Source organism: Anoplopoma fimbria, chromosome 1, assembly GCF_027596085.1.
Source record: "Anoplopoma fimbria isolate UVic2021 breed Golden Eagle Sablefish chromosome 1, Afim_UVic_2022, whole genome shotgun sequence".
Classification (NCBI taxonomy): Eukaryota; Metazoa; Chordata; class Actinopteri; order Perciformes; family Anoplopomatidae; genus Anoplopoma; species Anoplopoma fimbria.
In genome coordinates, this window is record NC_072449.1 from 1,803,159 (window position 1) to 1,831,123 (window position 27,965).

A 27,965-nucleotide genomic window follows, 5' to 3' on the forward strand; every position below is an offset into this window, starting at 1 on the left:
TTTTAAGTGAGACTGGAAAGAATATTTTTTCAGTCTCGATGCTGTGATCGGTTTATTCTGGACCTAAAAACAATCACAGCATCGACCAGGAAAGGGACTCAAATTGGCTTAGCTTGTTAAATAATAATACAGTTTTGTGTAAAAAAAAAAAAAGGACGTTTGGGAAGTTAAAGTGTCTTTTCGGATGTTTCCTTTTAAAGAGCCCAAAAGGATGAAGCTCTGACGGCTGAACACACGGAGGTGTGCTGGGATTATCTGCTCAGATAGAGATGAAGGTAATCAATAAGTCGTTTGGCGTTTCACAGCGCTGCCTTCTCCTCGCTGTGGTCCATGAAGCAGTTTGAGAGTTGAGGATTATTGCCTATTAAACACTTTTCCTTGTCACTGTGTAAACAAATAAAAAATTGCTGCTGATAATAAAGTTCATACTAAAAAAAAAGAAAAATAATAATAATAATAATAATAACCGACATTAAACAGCTAAATAAAAGCAGAACGCACAACATAAAGAGAATCCCGGCTCTATTTACACGCTCACATCGCCCCCTAGTGTTCTGCAGTGTTGAGACACTCAAAGTGTTTGAAAAGATTTTTTTTTTTTTTTTTTGGAAAGAGTTTGAAAAGAGGATTTCGTGTCGCTCTATCTAGCTGTACAGGATAAATACTTTCAGGCAACAGGGTATATGGATGATTGTATATTTGACGATCATTAGAGCCCGCCCCCGCGGTGAACCCGTGGTGATGTGGACGGATCGACCTCCAGAATTAGTACCTGTGTTCTTTGTCCCCAGCAGGGTTTTTGACTTTTTACAAATTGTACACATTGAAAAAACCCTGACAAAGGCACACCATGGAGAGAACGTCGACGTCTAGATTAGCACTAAGGACTAGTTATACATAATCTGTCTATGTAAAATATGTACAGGACACGGGGGGAGGGGGTGAGATGTCCATCTGTCCATCACCCCCCCACGCTGCTGCCTCATTGGTCCATCTCGAGGGACGAGTGACGGATCAGACCGTCCGGGAATCGTCTCGGTTTGTGTCCAAACTAAACCTCAGTGTTCAGACGGTTTTTCCCATCAGGCTTAGAGGGTTTATCCCCCCACCCACCCTCCGATAGTTTCACATGTGTGACCTCCATCCCAACGAGAACATGAACGATCCAACAGAAGCTCCTCCTCCAAATGAAACATTTGAAAGCAGCACAAACAAAATAATTCAAAGTTTCCTCCTCGATGTGAAACAGAGAATCACTGCCAGAGGAGGGGGGAGACAAAAGGGAGTAAAAGGTGGAGTGCAGCATGAGGTCTGGCAGGCCGAGGGAGGTGAGGGGTGAGGAGGAGGAGGAGGAGGAGGAGGAGGAGGAGGAAGGAGGCCGATCACACGATCTTCTTGATGCTGGGCCTCTTGAAGCTGCCGGCGCTGCGCTGCTTCTGGACCTGACTGGCCGATCCGTGACGAGTCCGTCCCCCGCTGGAGAGAGCAGAGCTGGGGGAGAGCTGGACGTTCTCCTTGTCCACACCTGGAGGAGAAAACACAAAAGAGTCATCAGTAATTCTACCTTTCATGTCTATAACGGCCTTATTGACCTCCTACATTATCAGAGTTTACAGGTAGCTCACGGAGAGAGAGAGAGAGAGAGAGAGAGAGAGAGAGAGAGAGAGAGAGAGAGAGAGAGAGAGAGAGAGAGAGATGGACTGAAGTGTTGACGTGATGAATAAACATCCTTTTGATCATGAAGCTCTATGTTCCTGTGGAATTCTCTGGTGTTTTACAGTGAAGTGTATGAACTACACTGCAGACTGGATTAGACTTCCTGTTTCCTCACAGTGCTTAGTTTTTATGAACTATGATGATAATCTGTAAATGTCATCATCCAGGTGTTGTCTCACTCCACCTTCTCTTTCTTACACTTCTTGTAAATCAAACACTATTAAACTTTTGTGATTATTTTTCCTCTTTTTCTTGTTTTGGCTCTGACAGGACAGCGGTACTATTGGACTCACTGGGTGTTTGTATTTGTGTTACTGTGCACATTTCACATTTTCAAATAGTGCTGTGGGCGGGTCCTTATTCGAGGCTCCATTACGGATCCATTTATTCTTAAACATTAATATATATAAGTGATTAATGAAAGGATATGCAGATAATGTATGAACGGTTAGAATGACCGCTACGGACACTCGTAGTTATAGAACTCTGATAGTTTGAGTGTTAAAGCACCACGTTTATGCTGCATGTGTAGAATATTCTATTCTATCTGTTTATTTTGGGGAAAAATCTAAATTTTAACTTGAATATTTCCTAACTTTCCCCTGAATCAGTGGATCAGAAATGATGAGCCGTGGGCTAAATACTAGAAACTCTGAAATATTTAACTCCCACTGCACTTAAATGATGTAATAATATTTAATGATGTCAAAAAATACAAATAAAAAAGAACATTATTTGAGTTTCTTTATGGTTTCTAAGTTCAGCATTTTCCTCCTGTAATGTATTTTATGTAACAACAGGGGGCGCTGTAGCATAAAGAGATGACTCGTTACTGACTGCAGTAATAAATAAACTGAATATCATCGTATTAAAGATAAAGAGCAGTGTGTTAAGCAGATTCCTGGTTCTGTAGATTGATCTGGACCAGGACTAGAGGTCAGAGGGGTCAGCGGGGTCAGAGGGACGGACCTGGGGAGTGCTGCGAGGTGGCCAGTGAGGTCATGGAGTTGGACAGGTTGAGGTTGGCAGTGATGCTGAGCTGGCTCTGGGTGGTGGGGGGTAGGGGGAGGTGGGCGTCCTCAGCTGCTCCTCCCCCGCTCCTCCTCCGCCGCCGGCAGGTAGCTGTCAATCAACGCCTCCAGGAACTTCACGATGAGCTCGGCGTAGTCCGGGATCTGGGTCTGCTGCAGGGTTGATCAATAAGATGATCAATGACATGTGATCAGTGTCTGTCAGTGGAAACCTGATTAGATACGTTTCTATTAATTTATAGTAATAATAATTGTTATTATTATATCTTCATGACTTAGGACAACATGTTCTGGGTTATAAATATCGATTTATTACATTGTATTGATTGATTTATTACATATATTAAAGAATTTAAGTGTGTGAGTGTGTCTCTCATATATCACTTCACCAATTGGCAGGCTGGTCTCAGATCTTAGTGCTTAGTAAGCTGGATTTGTGCTGCGTGACGGAGAAAATAAAAAGATGACAGGCGGAGAGAATCATTCATACCTTAGAGAACGGACCGGCAAACCTCCAGAGACCGTTAAAGCCAAAGCCTGTGAAATGAGAGGGAGGGGGGGAGGAGGTGAATATATAAAGACACAGAGCTGTTATTCATTTCAATTTACCCTCTGAACCCAAAAAACAACAACAGCAGGATGGAAAATCATGTTGTCTTCAAACAATCGTAAAAACTACAACGTTTATCACAACCAGAAGAACTGTGATAACCGTCAGACTTTCTTTCCAATGGTCCTTGAACACATCATGTGTGATGAACGCTTCCATCAGAAAAAGCACCCAAAACTAAAAGCTTATAATTGTGATATTTTATTAAAAACATTTAAAATCTCGCCCAAAATAAACTGTTTGTTTTAACCAGATTCTGTAAAAAACATTAAATTCTGAGCTCCTCAGTGAAACTATGAAGACATGATTGATTCATCTGAGACCAACAGTCATGTGACAACAAATCTGAGAAACTTTGACTGAACTTCAGGCTGAAAAAATGTAAATAGTAAAATATTCATGACACGTAGAGCCTCGATTTTCTTTTTCCAACATTGGTAACACAAATGTTGTATACATAGATTCCATTGTTTTACATTTTTTGTAAAATAAATTTTCAAAGAAATTCAACTTGCTTTATTTTTCTTCTTTATGATTTATGTCTTTATAACTGTGTTATTCTGCACTAAAGACACGTTTAAGTTCTCTCTAGTCATGATTGTTCTGTTTCCATAGAGGAGCAGGACCTTTATTTTGAAATGAAAATCAAGACCACAGAGAGACACTGTTGGTTTAGAGGGTTAAACTCTGGGTGTCAGAGTTTTAGATAACTTCATATTTCAATAAACTAATTGTGTTCCATGCATATCACGCATGACCTGGTCAGAATAAGATAAGTGTGTTTTACTTTGTAGGTATGAGGGCTGGTACTGGGGGGGCGACTCCTCGTGGTACACCACACTCTGCACGATGCCGTGGACCGGGTTCAGCAGGTTGGTGTCCTGACACATGGACAGAACCGTGTTGATCTTTGAGTCCAGCAGGTTGTGTCTGTGAAGGACACACACACACACACACACACACACACACACACACACACACACACACACACACACACACACACACACACACACACACTATAAGTATAAAGTATAAATAAAGCTCTATATGTGAACAGAGTCTGACAGTTTGTTCTGTGGCTTTTACCAAAATAGACTTCTAGCTTTTGTTTCACCACGAGTATATTTTATATTTTGACATTGTAGTCTTCTGGTAGAAATACTTATGAGAAAGTTATCTTTAATGTTTAATCATATCTCACATCGAGAGGAGTCTCTTTGTGTCAGCAGCTCGTTCTCGAGCCTTTACATCATACTAGAGGTCAAATAATGGAAAACCAATCAACATGTAAATTGTGTTTTTATCAGTCAGCTGTTTGTGAAAAGTCAAATGATTACGTTCCCAAGTTACATAAATTCAGAAGTCCACTACAAAGCTCCGTGACCACTTGAGGTCGTGAAGATGTAATCTTCTGGTGGTTTAAATGTCTTCTATTAGAATACCTTTAGAGGTATTTGTGTGTTTGAGCTTGCGTTTACTCAGCTGGGGTATCTTTTTAATATGTCTTCAGAGAAAATATATTTTTGTGTTTTGCCTTTTTTTTAAATTATTATTTTTTAAATTAATTATTATTATTTTATTATTATTATTTTATTATTATTATTATTATTTTAAACTTGCTTTTATGGCATTCACTTGTTTAAAGTGGTGTTTTAATAAAGCTCTTATTGGGCATTTGCAGATTGATGCATTTTATTTTGAAAAGACAACATGGCTCATTTAAAAATGTAGTTAAAAACAAACCTCCTCGTCTCCTTCGCTCCGGCTTCACCACGACGACTATAAACTCAGCAATATTTCGTACCATATGTATATTATTTTTGTATTCGTTATAGTATTTTTTATTATATAGGTGTATAGTGGGCTTTCTGCCTCTTCCTGCACTGTAATATTCTTTATCTATGTTATGTTTTTATATTTTTTTCCAATTGTGCAAACAAAACAAAATAAAATAAATAAAATAAATAAAATAAATAAAATAAATAAAATAAATAAAATAAATAAAATAAATAAAATAAACTTCAAACCAGTTTGATATTAAGCCGAACACGGACCAGTCTATTGAAATGTTCCCTAAATGTTGCACTCATCAGCTGCTCCAGAAAACCCCCAAAAAACACCTCAACAAAGAGAAAAACAAGATGTCGTCTACTTACACAACAGGGAACACCTTTGGGAAGACAACGCTGGCCTCAGCCAGGTACTCGTACAGAATCCTCTGGTCGAAGTCGTCCGTGGTGTATTTCACCTGCGTGGCCTAAAAATAAAATCAGATCAACAGTCTGTAAAGAAACAGTCGTGTTCTCCGTCTTTAGCTTTCAGAGGACCATGAGGTGCTTCCTCACCAGCACAGTGAGCAGCAGAGCCTGGATCTTTGGGTCGGTCAGAACCTCCTCATCCAGCAGGACGTTGGACTCAGAGACGGAGACCTTACGGAGGTGAGGGTTTCCCATTCTTTGAGTCTCTGTAAATACAAACCAGGAGGATTTACATCAAACATCTCTCCTCTAACAAACAGCCTGACATCAGGACGCAGCAGGAAACGTCGCTCACCGATCTCGTAGTCGTTCTCCGCGACTCGCCTCATCTTAGGGGGCGTGGTCATTCCAGACTCCATCTCCGGTCTCTTTGGTGCTTTAGAGTCCGATATGAGGTGATCGAAGCTCTTCCTGGTGCCTAAATAAACAAATACAGCAGATACATTTACTGTCTGGATTTTATTCAAACATAAGCTCCTTAAGATGAGTTTTACCAATTTACATTTAGAGATTTTACAAAGAAAACCAATTTGTTTTTAGATGTTTTAGAAACATCTACATTTGAGTAAATATTCTGCAGCCAAATCAAATAGTTTACAGGATATTCAACCTTTGTTTCTTTATGATGCATTTAATACTTGACTTTGTTCTTTACAGGGTTTGTATAAAGATAATAAAGTAGTCCAGGAATATGAGATATGAGTTTACAGATAATTAAGATCCCTCCTCATCCCTGGACGTTGGTTTATGCCGGTTACACCTACAGTCTATGTTCATATCTGAGTTACACTTGTTGTCTTTTTGATTCTTGATATGAAAACAAAGCTTTACCTTCTAGTTCTGTTTGTAATGTCCACTTCAAGGACACGCTAGTGGACAAGTCTGCGTGGTCCAACAAATTGGCGGTTTGTTCTGGTGTGAAAAAGTCTTAAATTACCCAGAGTTCATAGCAGAATAGTCCTACGTAGGGCCTTGTGTCCACATAACGTCTTTTTCTTGCAGAAGCGTCGCTAACTTTTCATCTTAAAATGTTTCTATGAAAACAGTATCTCGACATCACCACTTAACAGACTAGAATCACATTTATTATATATTTTGGATGCTTTCTTTTTTTTGGACTTTGTTTTTTCACCAAACGGAGAATACGTGATCTTATAGAAGAAAAGATGAGGAATGTGTCAGAGTCGAGGTGGACGGTGATAAGAACACAGGTCCTCTGGCGTTTGAGAGAATAATGCATCGTCTGCAAAAGCTCGCACTACAGTGGCCTAGCGTGAGTATAAAGAAGCTTTAGGAGAGATCATCGTCCTGAACAGAGGATCCGTCCTACCCAGGAGCTTCTTGGTGTTGGCCTGTGAGGGCTGGCCCATGTCCAGGCTCATGGACTTGCGTGTCCGCGGGCTGATCTGGCCGACGGTGGGGTAGTGATGGGCCGACAGGTAGCGCTCCGACACCTGAGGAGACGTCCACGGCTGAGTCTCCCTCAGAGTCCTGATGGGGACGGATCAGAAGATTCATTTAAAAACCTTAAAGATAATCTGCAGAACGGATGACGTAAACCCAACGGTGACACTCTGGGATGGTGATGGAGTTCTGCTCGGCTCACCTGCAGCTGGGGTCGATGATGTGGGTGGAGTACGTTTCCATGGGGACCGGGTCCATGGAGAGGTCGGAGATCAGCAGAGACTTCCTGTGTTTGAGGCTGCAGCGACTCCGGACCTCCTCAGAGACGGTGAGCAGGGCTGCAGAGAAACAGGAACCAAAGACGGTCATCAATGAGGATTCTATCGGTGCAAATACCCTCATCAATACCGTTATCGGTTCTTTTTGGTTATTATGTTAGAAAAAAAGACCATTAAGAAAATAATCAACATTTCTTTATTATTCTTGTATGTAAACAAATAGTCTTTCTTGAGCAGAAATAAAAGAAGTTCCTAAATCTTTGAAATACATTTTCAGCTAAACAATTATCTCAGTGATGATCCTGTTCTTATGATCAAACTCTGAGATAATAAAAATCGTATTTTACAAGGAAATTGGTTGTAAATATGTCAAAGATACGAGTCCAGATAATCAATATATCCCACCATATTTGTTTTAGATTCACATATTTTCCAGCTATTTTTAAAGGATTTTCACTATTTCTTTCCACATAAATTACTAATATTTTTCCAAAATATGTCAACTAATTTAAATAATTACTTTCAAAAACAATTCAGAATTTTCACATATACTTCTAATAATTTTAGGATTTACTTTGGTTATTTTTCTGACATTTTTCCCAATATTAATTTTTTGTTGTTTATCAAATCAAATGATACAATTTCCCCTGCAATGTTAAAAGGTCTTGAGGTGGAAACTGACTGATTGTCCAGAATATCAACCGCCATAACTTCTAAAGTACAGATAGCAGACCTTATTAATTATCCAAGTTTTACTCATTTAGAACCGATTCCCTTTTCGAACCAGGTTTTTTGGGGGGAACCCTATCTACAACAAGGCAGAACCAAAACAACTTAAACAGAATTGATGATTTTAACTTTCTGTAAACGATTATATATTAAATTGATGTTAAATATGATTAGTTTTGGAGTAAACAAAGATATTATTTAGTGTAAATGTATTATATATATTATTTAGGATGTTTATGCTAAATGTCTGTGTTACGTACCAGCTAGATAGGCCACACTCTGGGTGTTGACCTCAAACTTGTCACATTTCAGATGTTTGCTGATGAGAGCGAGCAGCGTGTGAAGGATCCTCACGGTCCTCGCCACCGTGGTGGGAGACGGGTGTCTGTAGCCTGGAGACACAAAGGAGCACATGAAGACGGTCAGGACACGGATCCAGAAGGTCTGGACACTGAACCAGAAACCTCATTAACATGAACATGAACACTGGATGCTGGTCTGGAAGCAGTTTTACCTTTCAGCAGGTGTCCCACCAGAGCAAAGTTGAAGTTGGCGCTGAAGTTTAGTCCCACAAAGTGATCCATCTGCTTACAGTGCCACTCTAGAGGACGCCTGATCTCCATGAACACCTCCTCTGGACTCTGGAGGAGCACATGACAGGGGAAGAGGAGGAGGATGAGGAAGATTTGTTTAGTCGAGTCATCATTTTAAAAACATGCATGGTCATAGAAGCCCCCCCACACTCCAGTATTTGCACATAGATGTAGGTCACCATGTAGTTAATGAGTAAAAAAACGACTTTCTGAAGTTACTTTTCAATAAAATGACTCTGTGTTGCAAGCATCAAACTGTGGTTCTGAGAAGTGTGTTAAAGCTGCATTCTCTCTCCTGTCCACCAGGGGGCGACTCCTCTGGTTGTATAGAAGTCTATGAGAAAATGACTCTACTTCTCTCTTGATTTATTCCCTCAGTAAACATTGTAAACATGAGTTTATGGTCTCAATCTCTAGTTTCAAGTCTTCTTCAATACAGCATGATGTTCATTTAGTAAATGATGCTCCATTTAGAGTCAAACAGACCATAAAGCAGGACTTTAAATTCTTAAAAATGTCATCCAAGATGCTTCCTCAGATCTTAAAAAGCACTTCACTAGTGGACTCTACTTCCTTTTTTACTTTCTTACCTTTACTTTACTTTCTCTATAAAAGGGAAATAACAACCATCTGTTGTATTTTCTGTAACTAAGCAACCTACTTCCTGTTTGCATCGACACCTGCATGCTCAGTGTATGTGAAGGGTCATGTGATATTTATTTTCAGGCAGAAATCATTTCTACAGTGGGGACTTCAGGAGTGTGTGTGTCTGTCTGTCTGTGTATTTTGTGTGTGTATTGTGTGTGTGTGTGTTCACCTTGTCATTGAAGACGCGCATGGTGTCCAGCGTGTGGAGGTTCTGCTCCATCAGGGCGGTTCCGGCCGAGTACAGGTTGACCTCGTCCAGCTGAAGAACAGCGACCGCCACCCAGAACAGAGCTTTGTGCATGGGGGACTCCACGCACGCACACACACACACACACACACACACACACACACACACACACACACACACACACACACACACACACACACACACACACACACACACACACACACACACACACACACACACACACACACACACACACACACACACACAGATGACACACAGAGACCGCTGGTACGCTGATCATTCAACTACTTTAGAACTATTGTGGAAGTCTATGAAAACAAAAACAATCTTGATATTCCCTTCAGATAAAAAACACTATTATTTGACCTGTAATGACCTCTAGTCTGATGAACTCTTGTGTCCACAAAGTGCCTTTTTTATAACAGAAAAGCAGCGCTCAGTGTTTATTTTTTTAGGTTTCTATGACAACAATATCTTGACAACACATCAGCATCGTTGCATGGCAGACTAGCATCACTCCGGTGCTTTTCATTATCTATTTTTGCTACTATATATTTGTTTTACAGAGTTTTATTATCATGAGCTTCAAAAGGAGGATATCTGCTTCATACTTTGTATAAATGAGCTTTTTCACGGCTCAATCTGACAGGTGTTCCGTTAGAGCAAAGAGAGACGAGGCGTACGGTGATAAAAACACAACACTCAACACACAGTCTTGCCCGGACACTTTGCTCTTAAATGGGCATTTCGGTCTTTGTTATGAAAGTGTGTGTCCTAAATATAAAGTTCAGTATATAGAGACACTAAGACAGCTTCTTCTCCATTTATAACAGTGATGTCAGCGGGGGGGTTTCTGAAAACTTTTCATTTTGAAGAGCTCAAAGTGGAAGCACTAAAGAGGCGGAGCATTCCGAAAAAAAGATGCTGGGTGAAGATACTTTCTGTAGGCATACGTCCACATAAGCTCTCTCCTCATTAGGAACAATTGAAAAAAAGAGGCTGGCGCTCAGGAAAATGTGCCATATGGACACCACAGGTCTTTACTTTACTTAACACCAGTGAGCTGGACTGTCTGCCAGAGACACAGCATGCATGCAGATATTTAAAAATCATTCAAGTAGGCAGAGATTAACGTTCTAGAACATATGAGCAGCTGCAGGTACGGTTAAATAAAAACATATATATAAAAAACAGATAGCTATTAATCATGAGTAAACAGAGCGGTGGTTTCTTGGTGTTTACCTTGCTGAGTAGAGGCTGCAGCTTTGTCAGAGCGATGACGGTGGCCTCGATCAGAACCTGACTGTTGTAATTGTCGGGACCCTTCAGACAACTCTCCAGACCCTGAGGAGGAGGAGGAGGAGGAGGAGGAGGAGGAGGAGGAGGAGGGAGTCATTAAAGGGCATAACAGAAGGAAATATTACAGATTAGCTGTTAGAAATATGAAGTTGTACTATATGTAAATGTCTTTGAATATTTATTTTATAAACTATAATTTATTATTTTAAATTTAATTTAATTTTAATGATTTGTTGTCACATGACTGTTGGTCTCAGATTAATCAATCATGTCTTCCTAGTTTCACTGAGGAGCTCAGCATTTTATGTTTTTTACAGAATCTGTTTAAAGGAAACGGTTTATTTGTGGTGAGATTTAAAATGAGACCTGTAGAATAAAATGTATTCTTTTTGCTGCTTTTTCTGACGGAAGCATTTGTCACACATGATGAGTTCAAGGGCCGTTGGAGAGATGAAAATGTGTCAATAATGATGTTTTTTACAGCTGCTAGCTGTGATAAGCTATTTTGTTTTTGGGATTGTTTAAAGAAAACATGTTTTCCATTCCATCGGCAGGTTTTTTGGGGGGTTCAGAGGGTTAACAAAATAAAAGCCTAACACCAACTGTAATGCATCTTTTTATAGTTTCAGGAAAACATTGATGTAAAATTCATCCAGATTTGAAAAACCATCTCAATTAAAACCTGTACTCAGCCTGTATGAACCAACAACCTGTCTGTATAAGTGAGCGTTCTCTCACCCGGTCGATGCTCAGCAGAGGACTGGCCTTGCTGAGGATCCTGATGATCTGCTTGATCTGTCCGTGGCTCACCCTCTTACTGATGCAGCCGAACACCACCAGCGCCCGGGGCTGAAGGGACGGGTTGTACTGGAACGCAAACCTGGAAACAAAACACACAAACACACATTTATGTGATGCACACTACACATTCATATTCATATACCAACACTGGAGAAACCAGCAGAAGAAGATAGATTATGAGAGGATGTTTACAACTCTTGTTCCAGAAGTCTTTAAATCTGAAAAGTGGTCTTTCTCTTCAGGTCTCCCTCCAAAAACCTTCCCCCCATAATGATCATCATGAACATAAACAACAAATATGGGCTAGGCGGTACGGCCTAAAATGTATATTGTGGTATCATTTTTAAGTACGGATGGTAACGATATATATCCCAATATATTTGTTTTTTCCTATAAAGTAAAAATAAAAGCTTCTGAAGGTGTAAAAGCACGGGTTTGGAAACTTCATGACATCAACAACAATCCTGAAGTCAATAGAAACCTCCAACAATTATAAATATAACATTTTTACTGTTAATGTTATATTTGTTGTTATTTGGAAAAAACATGCAATTCATATGATAAGGAAATAAAAGATTGTATTTTTATGGATTAAAACAGATCTAGTCATTATTAGTATTAATGATGTATTATAATCTTAGAGCTAGTGTTAGGAAGTTAAACATCATAATTCATCTCTAATATCTATTTATATTAATGTGAAAACATCTCCTTCAAACTACTGGATTTATTCTAGTTTATCACCAACACTACATTTTACAGATTACATTCATCATCATGATAACTTTATAATTTACCTTCAACCAATACTCATTTTACCTGAACAGAGCCTGAACGCATCGTGTAAATGAACGCAACATCCATTATTGAATAGAATTTGAACAAATGTAACAGAGAAGGTTTGTGATAAACAGTAACCAACCCTAACTTATACATTGGTGCATTATTTATTAATAAGATGGAGATTCATACTTCTGAGCGAGTTCTGTCCACTGGTCCAACCACTTGCAGGCCGGGATGTCCCTCATACACGCCTGGAGGAGAGAAAACAGAGCAAAAACACTGAACGAAGGACACATTTAGAGAATCTCTGACTTTCAGAAGGTCGATCATGTTTGAGCTTCAGAGAGAGTTGTGTGACATGTTTTCACTTTGATAGATTTGACAGATCTATTATAAATATGTGTGGGAAACACTTGACTCTGAAACCTCAACAGGTTAACAACAGAAAACATCACATTTAGCTGGTTAAACTCCACATTAAGAAAGTTTGCTTCTCAACTGTCTAAACTGCAGCAAACTGTTTTATTTTGATAATAAATATGAAAAATTTCTTGTCGCATTTCAGTCCTGGGCTACTTCTTTCATTGTTTTGTTCCACAATCAAAATCAAATTAAATAAGCCTTTAATAAACTGAATATAGGTATATCTATATTATTAATACAAAACATACACATTTTTAGATTTTCATGGTCCTGGTAGTCTGCCAGCTTTATACTTTTTGTCTCATATTTATTATTTCATATCTCCTGACTCCTGCTGGGATCTCTGCGTCTTCCCATTTGAAATAATAATAATAATAATAATAATAATAATAATAATAATAATAATAATAATAAAGAAGAAGCAGACCTCCATGATCTCCAGTAGGGCCTCGGTGACGGTCTCCAGAGAGGACAGGGCGAACGTCTCCCTCTCGTAGGAACCCGGGGAGAACGAGCGATCTCTGTAGCTGGAGCGGAACGCGATGACGGCCGCCGACTTCACTTTACTGATGCCGAACAGAAGGTAGAACTTTGGCAGCGAGAACTCGGTCAGACTCAACCTCAGAACCTGCTTCGTCTCCTCTGGAAACATCAAACACAACAACGGCACATTTATTTAAAGTGTCCCTATTATGCTTTTCCACTTTCCCCTCTTCTTTAGTGTGTTATATATATTTTGTTACAAGTCTGTAGTCCGTAGAGTGTAAAACCTGAAGTCCACGCCTAAAAGGAGTTACCCTCCCCTCAGAAGCTTCTGAGCTCCTGAAACGGTTCCATTGAATTCTCTCCTTCACTTCTGTAACTTTTGAGGTCACAATGTAACTTTATGAGGTCACAATGTAACTTAACTTTATGAGGTCACAATGTAACTTTATGAGGTCATAATGTAACTTTATGAGGTCACAATGTCACTTTATGAGGTCAAAATGTAACTTTATGAGGTCACAATGTAACTTAATGAGGTCACAATGTAACTTTATGAGGTCACAATGTAACTTTATGAGGTCAAAATGTAACTTTATGAGGTCACAATGTAACTTTATGAGGTCACAATGTAACTTTATGAGGTCAGAATGATGAGAACATCCGTACTACAACAGGTCTTATGCTAATCCTCACCGCTGAAGTTGAGCTGCGAGCAGGTGCAGAGTGAGTGGATGATGTTGATGACCAAGCCGTGGGTGGAGGCCCGGAGGGAGAGCGGCCCGGTGGCCACCAGCAGGGTGACCACGTGGAACAGGTAGGGCAGGTGGGCCGCCACGTCCAGAGAGTTGTTGAAGGACAGCATGAGCATGTAGCGGGCCAGGATGGCGATGTCGTCCCACATGAGGTGCTGCTCCAGAGTGGGCGTCGGCGACAGACACGTCTTATCGATGATCTTACACATCCGACCAATCACCTGCCACGGAGGAGAAGAGAGCATTTAAACATTTAAACACTGAAGATTAAAGCCCAACTCTCTTTATGTCACTCTCAAAATGATGACGGCTGATGGGAAAATAAAACATTACTGGTCCAGCAGTGGATATAAATCAACTCTATGCAGGAAGCTTTCATGACTAAACCCATAAAGCATCCAAACAAAGCATCTAAACCTCCAAACTAAAGCCTCATAAATCTGCTCTCAGATAGATCAGATCTCACAGAGCAGCAGTGTTCAGCAGTCACTTCTTTTTATGTGCAAAACGGAGTCCAGACTATTTCAGGAAAACCCCCAATTTCCTGAAAATGTAAAAAAATTTGCACTTAATCTGATTAATAAATTAAAACCAAAAACAATTATTACATATTTTGATCGATTGTTTCATATAACTAACATTTTTGCTGCTAACGTTACTAGCTCTCCTCCTGTTAGCCGTTAGCGGTGCTGCTAACGTTACTAGCTCTCCTGTTGGTTTAAACACAGATTGGTTGTTTACAATGTAACATTATCAGAGATCAGAGACTAGAAAAGCATAAATGAAGTCCTGATCTCATATTTTACTGAATATCGGAGGATAACGATCGTCAGTAAAACTTTATTTTCCTTATAGTTCCTGATCTTTGCAGATAAACTACGATCTGATACACCACTAATAAATAACTTCTTGAGCTCACAGATTATATCATCGTGTAGAAGCTGTAGCCCAAAGCTACAGGAACATGCCGAATACTTTTTTAAACATGGAGGCGATACATACGACATCATTACTTCACTTATAACCAATAAGAAAACAGCATTTATTCATCTCAAGAGCAGCAGACAAAGGTTTCCATTGTGTTCAGACGGCCGTGACATCAGACAGTAACGCCGTGGAAAACACCGGCATAAAGACTCACGTTTAATCCAACAGATAAATCTAATTATTTGAATCTGATATTCATAAACTCAGTTCAACACTTTAGGTGAAACAACAGAGAATCCCTGGAGGAGAGCAGCACTTCAACCTAAACACAGACGGGCTTTTCTTGGTCAACACTCGTCACAAAGGCCTCCATTCAGAGCGGAGCGGAGTCGGCCATAATCGGAGCCAGGGCCTGCTCCTTTCTATTGTGTCTGCCGCTGAGTGTTGTGTTTGTTTCTCTGAGCAGCGGGCCGGACTCTGGACTCGCATCCAGAGAGCACAGCTGATGGACACTGAGTGGATGAGTTTGTCTCTTTGACAACACTGGACTGATTTACAGCTTTGGATTTATTTCTGTCGTTAGTAAGTAAGTAAATATTACGTTTAATGAGGGTTACTCACATTAGTGTCAATGTGGGGCAGAAACTAAAACTTTAACACTCGTCATGTCACTTCGTTATACTTTAATTTAACCATTTCTGTATAAATGTTATTGAATTTAACACGTATGTTTGTTGTTACAGTATATTCAAGTATAATTCAAACTAAATGTAACATCATTTCATGTAATAAGTATGTTGAAATGTAGTATCTATTGGTATTTGAACACAGGACTGCAAGTGGGATAAAAAAGTTGAGGAAACTAAACTGATTTGTACAATTTGAACATGTAATATTAATCAATATTATTAACTTTAAGTAAACGATGCTTCGGTTCCGAGCCTCATCAATGCATTCTGTAAGATTTCTGAATATGAAATAAATTGGAATAAATGTGAAACATTCTTGTAAATACTTTGCTGAAGCACCAACCATGTGGAAGGCTAATGGAATTAAATATTTGGGTCATAATTAAAGCCACTATTTCCAAAATCTATGAAGTGAAAACCCCCAGTTTAGTGAAGAAAGTCAGAGAAGACAAAGACGGTCTTCTTTGCCAATTGTCTCTGAGGAGGAGGACTAAAGTGGTGAAGATGAAGATTGTTGTTCATCATGTCAACCTTTTCCACGCAGTCTGGTTCAACGAGATCAAATATCTGTTCTCCTCCTTATGGTGCTAAATGAACTTTCAATGCAAGACATAGCATTAGTCCCCATTAGTTAGTTACCAGAGTTTTATGTTGGATCCACTGGTGAGGACTACAGTTGTAATGGGTTATGGATCAATAGGATAAGGGGAAATCACTGTTTATCACTTAATATTAATTAATATGAGCACAATTAAATTAGGTCAATAAAACCAGTTTATAAACAAATTAAACAGTTAAAAAAAAGAAAGAAAGAAATTTGGAAAGAAATTAACAAATAAAAAATAAATTAAAAAAAATTCAAGAAATTAATTTAATTAGTATTCTTTTTAGGTTTGCTGGCTCACTTTTCTCAAGTTTTGTAACTCTGGTCCAAACTAAAGTCCCGCCCGGGATTAATTATTTTTAGCTATTGATCCTCTGCTACCAATGTTATTGACAAGAAGACAAATTTGAATTTGGCTGAATGAATATAATGGAACCAGTAAATGATTATACACACATTAATGATGGTAACATCATGTAGAGGGTTTTGAATTACATGACACTATTCCAGAGTGTATTAGCTCACCTTGCTAGAGACCAGTTTGACGTTCCCTGAAGCCAGAGCCACTGCGGTATCAGCCATGACCTCAGCTTTGATGGATCCCAGTCCTCCTGTAGCGCTGGTCTTAATGAAGCTGTCCAACACCACATCCAGCAGGTCGGTTATCTGAGGACGCAGCAATAGAGTTAGAGGTCAGATACATCCAACACATGTAAACTCATTGGACTTTTGGTGTGGTGGACCCACCTGGCCCAGGCTGCCCCAGATCTTGGCCTGGATGGACGGGTACATCTGCTTTTCATTGATCGTCATGGTGATGAGTTTGTCCAAAATGGCGGTGACGCGTTGGCGTTTGGCGTCGTCGTTGTGCTTACAGAAGCGAACCAGGTTGAGCAGCCAGGGCGTCATGTACTCCAGACAGAGATGCTTCAGCTCGATACCTGAGAGAGAGAAACAAATACCGATCAATATACAATTACTTTTTAATATAAAAGGTAGATAACAGCCAGGTTCATACACAGGACTCTCATTCAGGAGAGAGGTGTTCCGGTCCCAGGGAGACACTTAAAGTTAACGTTGGTTTGTTAACTGGGGTTTGAAGCAGGAGGAGTGACGTAGAGACGCCGTCTACGTCTCTGGTGTGGACCTGTCAATCAGTGTGTAGCCCCGCCCTAAAGCATCCCCTGCTTTATGGTCTGTTTGACTCTAAATGGAGCATCATTTACTAAATGAACATCATGCTGTATTGAAGAAGACTTGAAACTAGAGATTGAGACCATAAACTCATGTTTACAATGTTTACTGAGGGAATAAATCAAGAGAGAAGTAGAGTCATTTTCTCATAGACTTCTATACAACCAGAGGAGTCGCCCCCTGGTGGACACTAAAGAGAATGCAGCTTTAAGACAGGAAGCTTTGACTTCAGACGTCTGAACCAGAGGTTGCCGTCATGGTTATAAACTGGAGGAGTGTAGTTTGAAAGACGTTGTTATTTGTGTTGTATCATGGGAAATGTTTGTTTGTTTGTTTGTTTGTTTAGGTTTATGTTGTAGTTAAACATATCGTAGTTGGTGGTAGTACACAGCGGGTTTAAATCAAAGAAAGGCAGAATTTAACAGCGAACATGTGTTTGTAGAGAGAAAGTCAATAATAATCAACCAAAACAAAAGAACCAGTCACTGGTAACACTTTAAAAAGCTGCAGAGCCGATTTACTTCTCTTCTTACAACTCAGTGCAGCACAATGCATCCTGACTGACTAGCAATGTATCATCTGCTTCACATAAAGTAAAAAGCACTGACTATGTGAAAAAACAAGGACTCAGCATGGTCTTTTTCTAACTTCCCATAAATAACTTAAGGATCCTTCCGAGAACTAAAATGTTTATACTTAATAGTCGGCTGTTTTTAGTCTCTTTAGTGGGAGAACAGGGCTTAAAAAACGAACTACTTGTGGTGAATGTAAAAAGCATCGTGGCTATTAGGAGCTGTTAGCAGGGTTTATAGATCATTCGTACTTGTCTTATTTCCACTCCAGTAAGGCTGATAATCATGTTATGTGATGAATATGTGACCTCTTAGTAAAATCTCCAATATGCCCATAAACATCTTTGCACAAACCCTGAAAAAAGGCAGTTTTCCAGCAAGAAGCGAAAGTCAAAACACCAAACAAGTTATAAGGTGACTATAGCAGTCCTGTTAAGTGGACTTACTGGACTTGCTGAAGCCGGAGATGCACTCCTCCAGAAACTCCAGTGTCAGATGGGGCTCGTTGGCAGCCAGCGTCTTGCTGATGGAGACGATGAAGAGGGTGTTGTTTGCCGGGATGCAGAGGCCCGACGTCTCCAGCAGCTGGCCCTCTATCTTTAGGTTGAAGGTGCAGGTCAATGCACACAGCAGATTGTAAGCTGCCGACCTGGATGTGGGATGGACAACAAGTGAGAGGTGTTAAGTCCTGTCAAGAGCAGGGCAAAAAACAGTGTTTTCAAGTTCTATCATCACTCTGTTGACTCTTTTCCAAATAGATTTGGGTGGAAATAACAACTTCTTCTTGTGTACATCAGCTCTAAACTTAAGCAACATTTGCAGAGAAAAACTAGAAGTTGCGTCTTGAAATTCTGGTATCTAGAAATCCTGATACAAAAGCAAGAGACACCAAACATATGATCTTTCTCTGGAAACAGAGAACTTGCTTTTTCTGCAGTTTGGACAACACTTTACGTTTTAGTGAAGAGTTGAACTTGTATGGTAATGGTGAGGTTGTTTCAGGTTGAACGATCTTGCTAGAATATCTCTAAAGGCCCCCAAGGACTGACCTGAGGCTGGGGTCAGAGCTGCCCAGGTTCAGCAGGGCGATGTTGAGCAGAGTACCGGGAACATCTTTGGGTCGAATCTTGGTGTGCTGTGGGATGGAGTCGGGCTGCGACAGCTCCCAGCGTGTCCGGATGTGGATGATGGACTGGACGATGGCGTCGCACTCCTGGTGCATGAACGTGAGCGGCGTGCCCTGGTTGGCCATGGTGAGGGTGAACTGGCTCTCGTCCACCAGGCAGATCTCCTCGATCTCGGAGGCGTAGTAGACGTCGTTGAGGAAGACGGGCTGGCCGAGGACACGGGTCCGCTCGGCCGAGGTCACCTGAACCGCAGTCGAGCCCACCTGACCAGCGAGAAAACAAACGTTTTAGGAAAACCCAAACCCTAAGGTACTAAAGTTCTCTAATCTTATACTTACAATCTAATAATCAGCACTTTATATCATAAAATGTTAGTAATTCAACGCTTACTGTCACACAGTTGTTCACAGCAGCTAGAGTTTGGGTATCTCTGCAGCTACTAGTCTACAATTACTTGGACCACCCAAGGACTTGAACCAGCAACCATCTGGTTCCAAAGTCCATTCCCCACAGATTGAGCAACATTCGCCCTTCGGCTGCATCCTCACCTTTATTGAGACCTTGGTGTCTTTGTGGGCCAGCTTGAGGGCATTGTGGAACACTTTGAGGTCTTCCTCCAGGGTCAGCGTGGCCGCCGGCAGCTTCTGTTGGTCCGGTTCGATGTGCTCGGCGAGCTTAGCCGGAGAGTCGATGAACTGGAGCCGCTTGCTGCCCTTCAGGCCCGTCAGCAGACGCTCGTGGTACTTGGTGTACTCCCTCACCCAGGTGTTGCAGTTGTAGACGAACACGGCCGCCACGTTCTCGTAGGCGAAGCCGGGAAAGACCACGAACCACTTGGACAGGAAGTCGGTCTTGAAGCGATTGCTGGGTCCTACGTGCGTTAGGTCCACTACTATCTCGTAGGGTTTGGCGTAGTAGGGTTTGAGAGTGAGGAGGACATGGTAGATGAGCAGGTCACCGTTGATCTGGCCTGTTTTGAACCTAAAGAAAGGAGATAAAAAAAAAAAACATCAGACAAGGTCAAATTCAGGCTTTTAAATGATGCGTGTTTGTGTTCGGGATTAGTTGTGCGACTCGTCAAAAAATGTTCAAAGCATGAGTTACAGAAACGAAAGTCCTTTCGTGGCTTCTGAGAAACATCATTTATTTTTTGTCTCTCTCTTCTTGTAAGAGCTCGTCAGAATCGGTGGTATTAAAATAACCAGAGCAGAAACAGACCCAGAGACGGGGTCAGGAAGTACGATCAGAGCGTCTGAACAGTCTGTCTGCAGCAGGAGTCTACCTCCACCACTCCACCAGCACCTCCACATAAGACCACATCAAGTAAGTATCGTCAATACCAATCAACTTTCTGGTCAGATTTGTTTGCATTGTAGATGATGCAGAAAGATTTCATTTCTGCTCTTGATTTCAGAGCACGATGGAAGGAACCAGAACTTCCCTCTGGCTGTTTCTTCTGCTCAGCCAGCTGCCGTTCTGTCCTACCGACGCGGGCCGAAACCTTTTGACCGCGCAGCCGTATTCCAACCAAACAGAAGATTACGGCGGCAGCTCGACGCCTGCCGTGGAGCCGAGCCTCGCAACCATCGACACCAATGGCACTCGGGCCGACTGCCTGATCGACACCGAGATGGGTCTGATCGCTGTGGGCTCAGCGGGGGGGCTGATTGTCTGCCTGCTCGTTGCCATCGTGGTGCTGGCGTGTCAGGTCTGCCTCCTTCAGCGCCGGGTCAACGTCCCCCGAACCTCCCGGTCCAACATGGACTTGGTGAGCGGTACAGGGTACTGGGGCGTTGACCGGCAGGAGGTGGGAGGACTGGTGGGGCCGTGTGACACCAGCGTTATGCTCGAGGAGGTGAGAGCCGACAGCGAGATGGAGGAAGAGAGGCAGGCTGAAATACGAGAGGCGAGGGAGGAGGCCGGGGGAGGACTGGAGAGAGGGGCCACGGCAACGGATTTAGAAGAGCGGGTCGGTCTGATGCAGAGCTCCAGCTCCAGAGACTCCTGTCTGGAGATTCCCAGGGATCTGGAGGATATGCCCCTGGTTGTGTGAGGAGGTAACCCCACATATGTAACCTCCAGTCCCAGACACTCCACTTTCCACAAACCAGTTCAGCTAATGTGTTTAACTTGTTTTATTTTAGTTCTTTCCAGTTTATTTCCCCTCACAGAAATTTAACTGAAACAACCTGGGTCGTTTGAAATTTGGTCAACTTGTGCCGATAAAATACCAGGGAAACGGTACCCATACATGACTGAGAAATATAAATACATATTTTAAAAAACAAACTTCTTTTCACTCAAGATGCCAAAGTTATCAAATATTCTGGCAAGAAAAGACAATTTTCTCAATTCACTCTGCACAGCATAAGACAACAATTTAGATAAGGAAAAGTTCCCCTCCAAAAAAAAACATTTAATGGAGAAAAATGGAAGAATCTATAGAGAGAGAAACTGAAGAAGTATTTATAATATGAAATACAAAAGTTGAAGTAATGAGAATGTCTGACTGAGATTTTGTGATTAGAATAGAGCTGCCAACTGTCGTCTGTGAAGAGTAAAACTGCAAAGAGGTCAACTTATTTTCAGACTAAAGAAACAAATATTTTGAAAAGCGTGAAGTGTACATTTTTCATGAGAATAAGTTAAGTTTAACTTTGAACATCTCATTTGTTATCCTACATAGTTTTACACACTTGTTTAGCAAATTCAACATTTCATTTAAGACTTCTTGATTTAGAAACAATAAATCTAAGAAAAAAGGAAGTAATGAGTAGATCAAAGGGATCCCACCACCTATTCCTAGATTTATCATGTTGAAATGATGGTCAGAAAGTTGGTAAAATATCTGCTAATAATGCTTGTTGTGTTAATAAATCTTTGTTGAACTTTTCCTTCTGTCAGCCATCTATGATCTCTTGTACTGCCGACTAATACTTCTGTTCTTTCATAACACAAATGAAACTGAGCCTGTTACAATGTCAGGTTTTAAAAAAAATGGACTTTTGCATTGTGTCAGTGTCGTTTGTTTTAAATCAATATCCATTATTTAGGCCAATGTCCTTCTTTATACTGGCTCCTTTAAGGAATGCTTAGTTATAAAAAGAGTAATTGTAAATAATGATCAGCCAGAGGGTAATGAAGTATTGAAGGTGTGATAAGCAGAAAAACACCATGCTAATTTTATTCTTCTGCTTCACTGTGCATGACTAAACAGCGGTTGTTAAATAAAGGTTTGGGTTCTTGTAAATACAGTAAAGATGCTAATCGGAGGCTCGTCTGGTCTTCTGGCTGCCGGTGTGTCTGAATTAGATCAAGGTTGATCTTCTGCATGAGCTAAAGTTAGGAGGCTCTCAGTCTCTGTGTGAGAGGATACCAAGTGTTGTTTTATCTCTTTATCATTCACTGATGAGCAACGTTGTGCTTTTAACCAGGAAGGTTCAGTACAGAGCAAAAAGAAACACAATGGTGTAAATTTGAAATAGCATCCAAAATGTAACGACTCATGAACGGTGTGCCTCACTTTGGAAACAAAGCTAAAGACCTAGTTTGTTTGTATTCACACAAGACACAATGGCAACAGATGGAGCTCAGTTATGAGCATTCACGATGGCGTTTATGCCCAACACCAGGGGGCGTACAAACTAAATATTCTGTGAAAGAGCAAGAAGTCATCAAACTCTATCTCCTTTTAAATATTCATGGTCAAATGTTATTGCCTTTATACAATAACTGGTGAAGAAAGGAGTCAAATGTCTGGAACGAAAAATGTTTTGTAATGAAAAGGTTCAAAGGTTGTATATTGTGAAAGCAACTTGATTTACCTGCAGAATATTTACTCAAATGTAGAGTTCTAATATTTTATAAGCATTTGAAAACAAATTGGCCATCTCTTTAAAATCCTGAGACATGTATATAAAATATTAAAGTGAGTTGCTTTTATCAGTATTTGTAGCAGTCATGTCTGAAAAGCTGAGCCTGCAGCAAGTGCCTCATTCCTTAAATTGTAAAGTGCACGACCAAGCGTTGCAAAAGCCTCGGTGTTTACCGCAAAACATGTGATGCAGCATTTTTGGCCTGGTTACTCGGTTCCTTTGTCTCCGTAAGTGGACTTGCAGGGTTAATAGTTTGAGGACTCTACAGCATGTGTTTGATTTTTGTAGGATTGAGTCACTGAGCATGTTTTTAGAAAGTGAGTCATGTCCAACTTCAAATGCCTTTCTGAAATAGCAGGTATCATGAATGTTTATGTGCATCCATCGTCACCGTGTTTGATAACTTAACAGAAAAATGGCTCCATATGAATTTAACGGCTGCAAAGACCTTAATGTGCAAATTATTGGTGTAACGCATCGTTGTTGATCCATACAGATCTCCCTCGTGGTTCGGCACACATTTGAACCGCAGATTAATGACACAGTTTAACGTTCACAGTGTGAAATAAAGTTTTACCGACGACCGTTATCCTCCGATATTCAGTAAAATATGAGATCAGGACTTCATTTATGCTTTTCTAGTCTCTGATCTCTGATGATGTTACATTGTAAACAACCAATCTGTGTTTAAATCAACAGGAGAGCTAGTAACGTTAGCAGCACCGCTAACAGGAGGAGAGCTAGTAACGTTAGCAGCACCGCTAACAGGAGGAGAGCTAGTAACGTTGAAAATGAGTATTGGCTGAAGCTAAATACTCACGTTTCATGATGTGTTCACATGTAATCTGTAAAATGTAGTGTTGGTGATAAACAGGTAATAATCAGGTCTTCATCTACAGAACAGAGACCATTAAAGTCATTTCTTCAAAAGGTAACTTCAGTTCTGTTGTGTACGATTCAGTGTGTGAACAGGTTTGAATGCAGTCAGGCTTTGGCGTGAAACATGAACTACTAAGTTTAGCCCATCAGACCGAGAACACAGAGCATCCTCATCGGCTTCACACGTCACACTTCCTGTTAGTGAGGCAAGAACGACTCAACCTTTCAGCAGAGAGGAGCCTTCACTGCCCCGGTGCTGCGCTCATTCAGAGGACTTTACAACATCCACTATTTAACTTTGAACACATCCTGAAGGGACACAGCTAACGGGGTACGGAGGTTATCGGTGTGAAGTCATTGGTAAGTAACATTTAATCATGAAGTATTATTGTAGCCTCAGGTATATCTAAAACCTAGAGTGCTTTGGAGTCATGCTGCTGCTAAAAAATAAAGTGTGCACTCAAAAGTGTATGAAACTGAACCAAGGAGAAGTTGAAAGTGTTTATATTTGATGGATTAAGAACAGTCCCTCCATCACAACGTAACTGAGAAATGAAAAAAACAACAATTCTACACTAAACAGAAAAGCTCATTAGTTTAAGATATTTAAATATTGTTAAAGATAACTATAGAGACTGTAGAGCTTTAAACATACCCTCTGCACCACTGACACATTCGTCTATTTACAGTTACATTTTGAGGAAACGATACAAACATCAGTTTACATTTCAACACTGCCCCATTGCTTAAGATGGTATTGCTTTGCTCTGACTAAATAACTTCCTCTGTTCTGTCCCAAAGATGCAGCAACCAGCCAGAAAACGGAAGAAAACAATGACTATCCACTTCTCAGGCCTGCTCTTCATGTGGCTGCTGCCGCTGACATCTGGCCAGAATAACAACTTCTCTCATGTGATGACGGGAACGCAGGTAACACCAAATGTGTCAACGCAGGACGAGCTGACCACACAGGAGGCGTCCAGCTTGAATCCCCTCTCAGAGGTCACAGGTCGTCACATGACTCGGTCCGTCTTAGCTCAAGAAAGCGGTGCAAAAGCCAGCAGCCAACCTTCACTGCAAACATCTCCAACAACGTCGTCAAAGACATTCAGACAAGTGATTCAAACAGCAGCAACTCCAACCAGCTCCACAGAGTCTCGCTTCAAAAGCTCAACAGAAGGCAGGAAGTCCACAACGGAGAGACTATTCAACTTCAAAACATCAGCAACAACCGTCGCTACCAGTCACTCAAGCAACCCACCCAAAACCACATCGTCCCACTTACAAAGCTCAACAGAACGCACAAAGTCCACGACGGAGAGACTATTTAACTTCCCGACCAAAACCACACGGGCGCCGCCAACACCAAGCAGCTCCGCCACAGCTCGATCCATCCACGATAGAACAACCCAACCATCTTCAAGTCCAATGTCGTCTTCAAGCTTCATCTCCACTCTGAACTCTTCTACCAAACCTGTTAAACCCACAACCATCAGTACAAGCCCATTCCCAGCTACATGGTCCACACGTTTATACAAAGGCACGACGAAGACGCCATTCAAGAAGACTTCCAAGGACAGACGTCCAGGGGAAAAGGCAGACACCAATAAAGGATCAAACCACAGCAAAGTCGTGGCATGGCTGATAGGTGGAGCGCTGGGAGCCATGCTGGTGGGGTTCCTGGTCATCTACATAAAGAAACGGAAGCTCCAGAAGCAGCAGATAACGACCACGGACTGGGCCGGTCCCTCGCCGTTCCTCGAGGGCGGAGTCGACAACGGCCAGGTAACGCTGAGGTCATCCAACCGGGTCTCCCTTTCCGGCTTCTTGACTCAGAGGCTCTCCAAGAGGCTGTCGCTGCTCCCAGACACCGACGAGGAGCTGGAGGACATGACGGCAGGAAGCACCTTTGGAGGCAAACATCAAGAGACCTCGTTCGGTGGAGAGGCGAACGGAAAGGGTGGAGGAGAAAGCAACGGGACGGCTGGAGTTGTTCCAGATGCGAAAAGCAACGAAGACGCTCCAGAGACGGCTGAGAACAGCAACTCTAAGGATGCAAACCACAATCAAGACCTTTCTGCAAAGCCCCCCACTCCATCTGCAGACGTGGAAACTCCTCCTCCTGCACCGCTGGATGACGGCTTGAGGGAACCATGAGGGAACTTGTGCATCCTTCTGTCATTGGTTGCTAGGCAACAGCAACTGTGACTGATAACACAGGAAACGTGTCATCGTTTGAGGAAATCATCAAGAGAGAGAAAAAAGATAATCATCTGAGTCTCTACTGCAAAACTTAAGACAGGAGAATATTTTAACACAGAAGATCACTTTATCAATTAAATAAAGGAAAAAAAGTCAGAAAAAAAACATCTTAAACTACAGTAGAATTAACAAAGAAAAGTATTCTTCACATTGTCAGATCCTAAATCATGTGAGATGCACAGGGTGATGTTTAAATCATAAAGCAGAATATTGAGCTTTTACCATTAGTCAGCCTGGTTCTGAATGATGGTTTCAAGGAAGGTTTTTCTATCAATTAAACTACATTTAAATTGAATTAAATAAAACTAAACTAAACTCAATTAAATTTAAACTAAATTCATTAAATTAATTAAACTAAATTAAACCAAACTAAATTAAATTAAATGTGGCTTTAGTTACATTGTTTCAGAACATTAAGATTGCTATATAATAATATATATACAGTATTATTTCCTATATTATTATATTAAAATTGCACAATTACATTTCAACAATGCATGCATGTGTTTCGGTCTCTCTGTGGGTTGTAGCATGTTGATATTGATCTGCATTATCCGCCTCTTCTTCTCCTTTTAGTATTTTAAATGTTGAGAGCTCATTAAACGCTCAAATATGGTATTACGTTGTTGAATGTTCCTTTAATCATTTAATGTTTTTATATCTTAAGGAGGAAGTGCATCTACGTCGAAGAACAACCACATTTTCTTGTTTTCTTTTGGTCGCCATGATTTGTTTTTTGTGGCTTCCTATCTAGATTTCCAGTTTATGTCACTGAGAATGAACGTGGTGAAGAAATATTTTACATCAACGTGTGAGAGTGTGAATCTAAAACACTTTCTTCTTCTGGAGTAAATATAACCACAAGGTGAATGTATTCATGTTGCAGGTGATGGAAAAGCAGAATCTACAAAGAGTTAATCTCTGATGTGAAACTGGATCCATTTTTCAAGCGTTTCTTCTTGGCCTTGAGGTTTGGTCTCACTGAGAACTTTTCCATTTAACTTGCAGCTGAAGTGTGAGATGGGAGGGTGTCACTGCCTCCACGTTTACTGGTATGTTCAATTTCACAATGAGTCATTTCAGGTCACGAGAAGAGTGTGTCAATGGATTTAATAAGTGTTTGTGAATAATCCTGATCATGAAGCTTTTTGTTAAACTATATTTTTTTAATGTGTTTTGTGTTTATTTTATTGTATCTGAAGAGAATTGTGAATGTGGAGCAGAAAAAGCTCCTGGTGGTTCTGGTTTGTGTCACATGTATCCGAGTGGTTGTGGTTTTGGTTTAGGAAGTCACATTAAAAACAAACCCACTTCCACGTATCGAATGGTTCTACAGCTGTACATTAACTGGTTTCTTCTAATGACCTTAATAAATAAACATATTCAAACCTGCCAGAGAGATTGTCATACTTATTCATTTTACTGTAAATGTACCAACCTGACAGTAACACGTGACCTGACCCTGGTACTGACTCACCCTGTTAACGTGAGCCAAGAAACTATAATTATAAGAAATATATATATATATAATATATATATATAATATAATATAATACAATACATATATATATATATATATATTGTATCGTTACAGTAAAAAACTACTAAAAGAATCCACAAATAATCTATAGATTTATTACGATGTTTAGAAGTGAAACATTTTGAATTACATGACTATTCTCACTCATTCTACCCTAAAATAACTAACTTACAGAAAGCCCCGAAGAACTTTAAATATATGCAACTTTGCTGTATACTACTTGCTGTGTACTTATACTTCAGAGGAAAAAACATTCACCTTCACTTATTGGATGTTT

The 27,965-nt window shown here is 40.7% G+C and overlaps 2 protein-coding genes across 2 annotated transcripts in view; one reads left to right on the forward strand and one right to left on the reverse strand.

Moving 5' to 3' along the window:
* Positions 1 to 1,082: 1,082 nt before the first annotated feature.
* The window catches only part of LOC129090307 (neurofibromin-like), a 64,992-nt gene continuing 38,109 nt past the window's right edge, over positions 1,083 to 27,965 (reverse strand). The window contains 24 exon segments of the mRNA XM_054597949.1: positions 1,083 to 1,525; positions 2,686 to 2,769; positions 2,772 to 2,813; positions 2,816 to 2,900; positions 3,238 to 3,284; positions 4,145 to 4,287; positions 5,514 to 5,614; positions 5,703 to 5,821; positions 5,911 to 6,033; positions 6,946 to 7,106; positions 7,222 to 7,357; positions 8,287 to 8,418; positions 8,541 to 8,667; positions 9,437 to 9,576; positions 10,717 to 10,819; positions 11,513 to 11,654; positions 12,548 to 12,609; positions 13,209 to 13,423; positions 13,961 to 14,240; positions 16,765 to 16,905; positions 16,987 to 17,180; positions 18,452 to 18,654; positions 19,055 to 19,395; positions 19,681 to 20,113. Coding sequence (XP_054453924.1) covers positions 1,383 to 1,525; positions 2,686 to 2,769; positions 2,772 to 2,813; positions 2,816 to 2,900; positions 3,238 to 3,284; positions 4,145 to 4,287; positions 5,514 to 5,614; positions 5,703 to 5,821; positions 5,911 to 6,033; positions 6,946 to 7,106; positions 7,222 to 7,357; positions 8,287 to 8,418; positions 8,541 to 8,667; positions 9,437 to 9,576; positions 10,717 to 10,819; positions 11,513 to 11,654; positions 12,548 to 12,609; positions 13,209 to 13,423; positions 13,961 to 14,240; positions 16,765 to 16,905; positions 16,987 to 17,180; positions 18,452 to 18,654; positions 19,055 to 19,395; positions 19,681 to 20,113 — 3,697 coding nt within the window. The 3' untranslated portion in view covers positions 1,083 to 1,382.
* On the forward strand, positions 24,111 to 27,536 carry LOC129090388 (protein EVI2B-like). The gene is made up of 2 exons (XM_054598067.1): positions 24,111 to 24,246; positions 24,688 to 27,536. Exon 2 carries the CDS (start codon positions 24,688 to 24,690, stop codon positions 26,041 to 26,043), a length of 1,356 nt encoding a protein of 451 aa, XP_054454042.1. The 5' UTR covers positions 24,111 to 24,246; the 3' UTR covers positions 26,044 to 27,536.

Excerpts from the sequence above, each read along its gene's own strand:
- LOC129090388 (XM_054598067.1), top strand. The coding sequence starts at position 24,688 with ATGCAGCAACCAGCCAGAAAACGGAAGAAAACAATGACTATCCACTTC.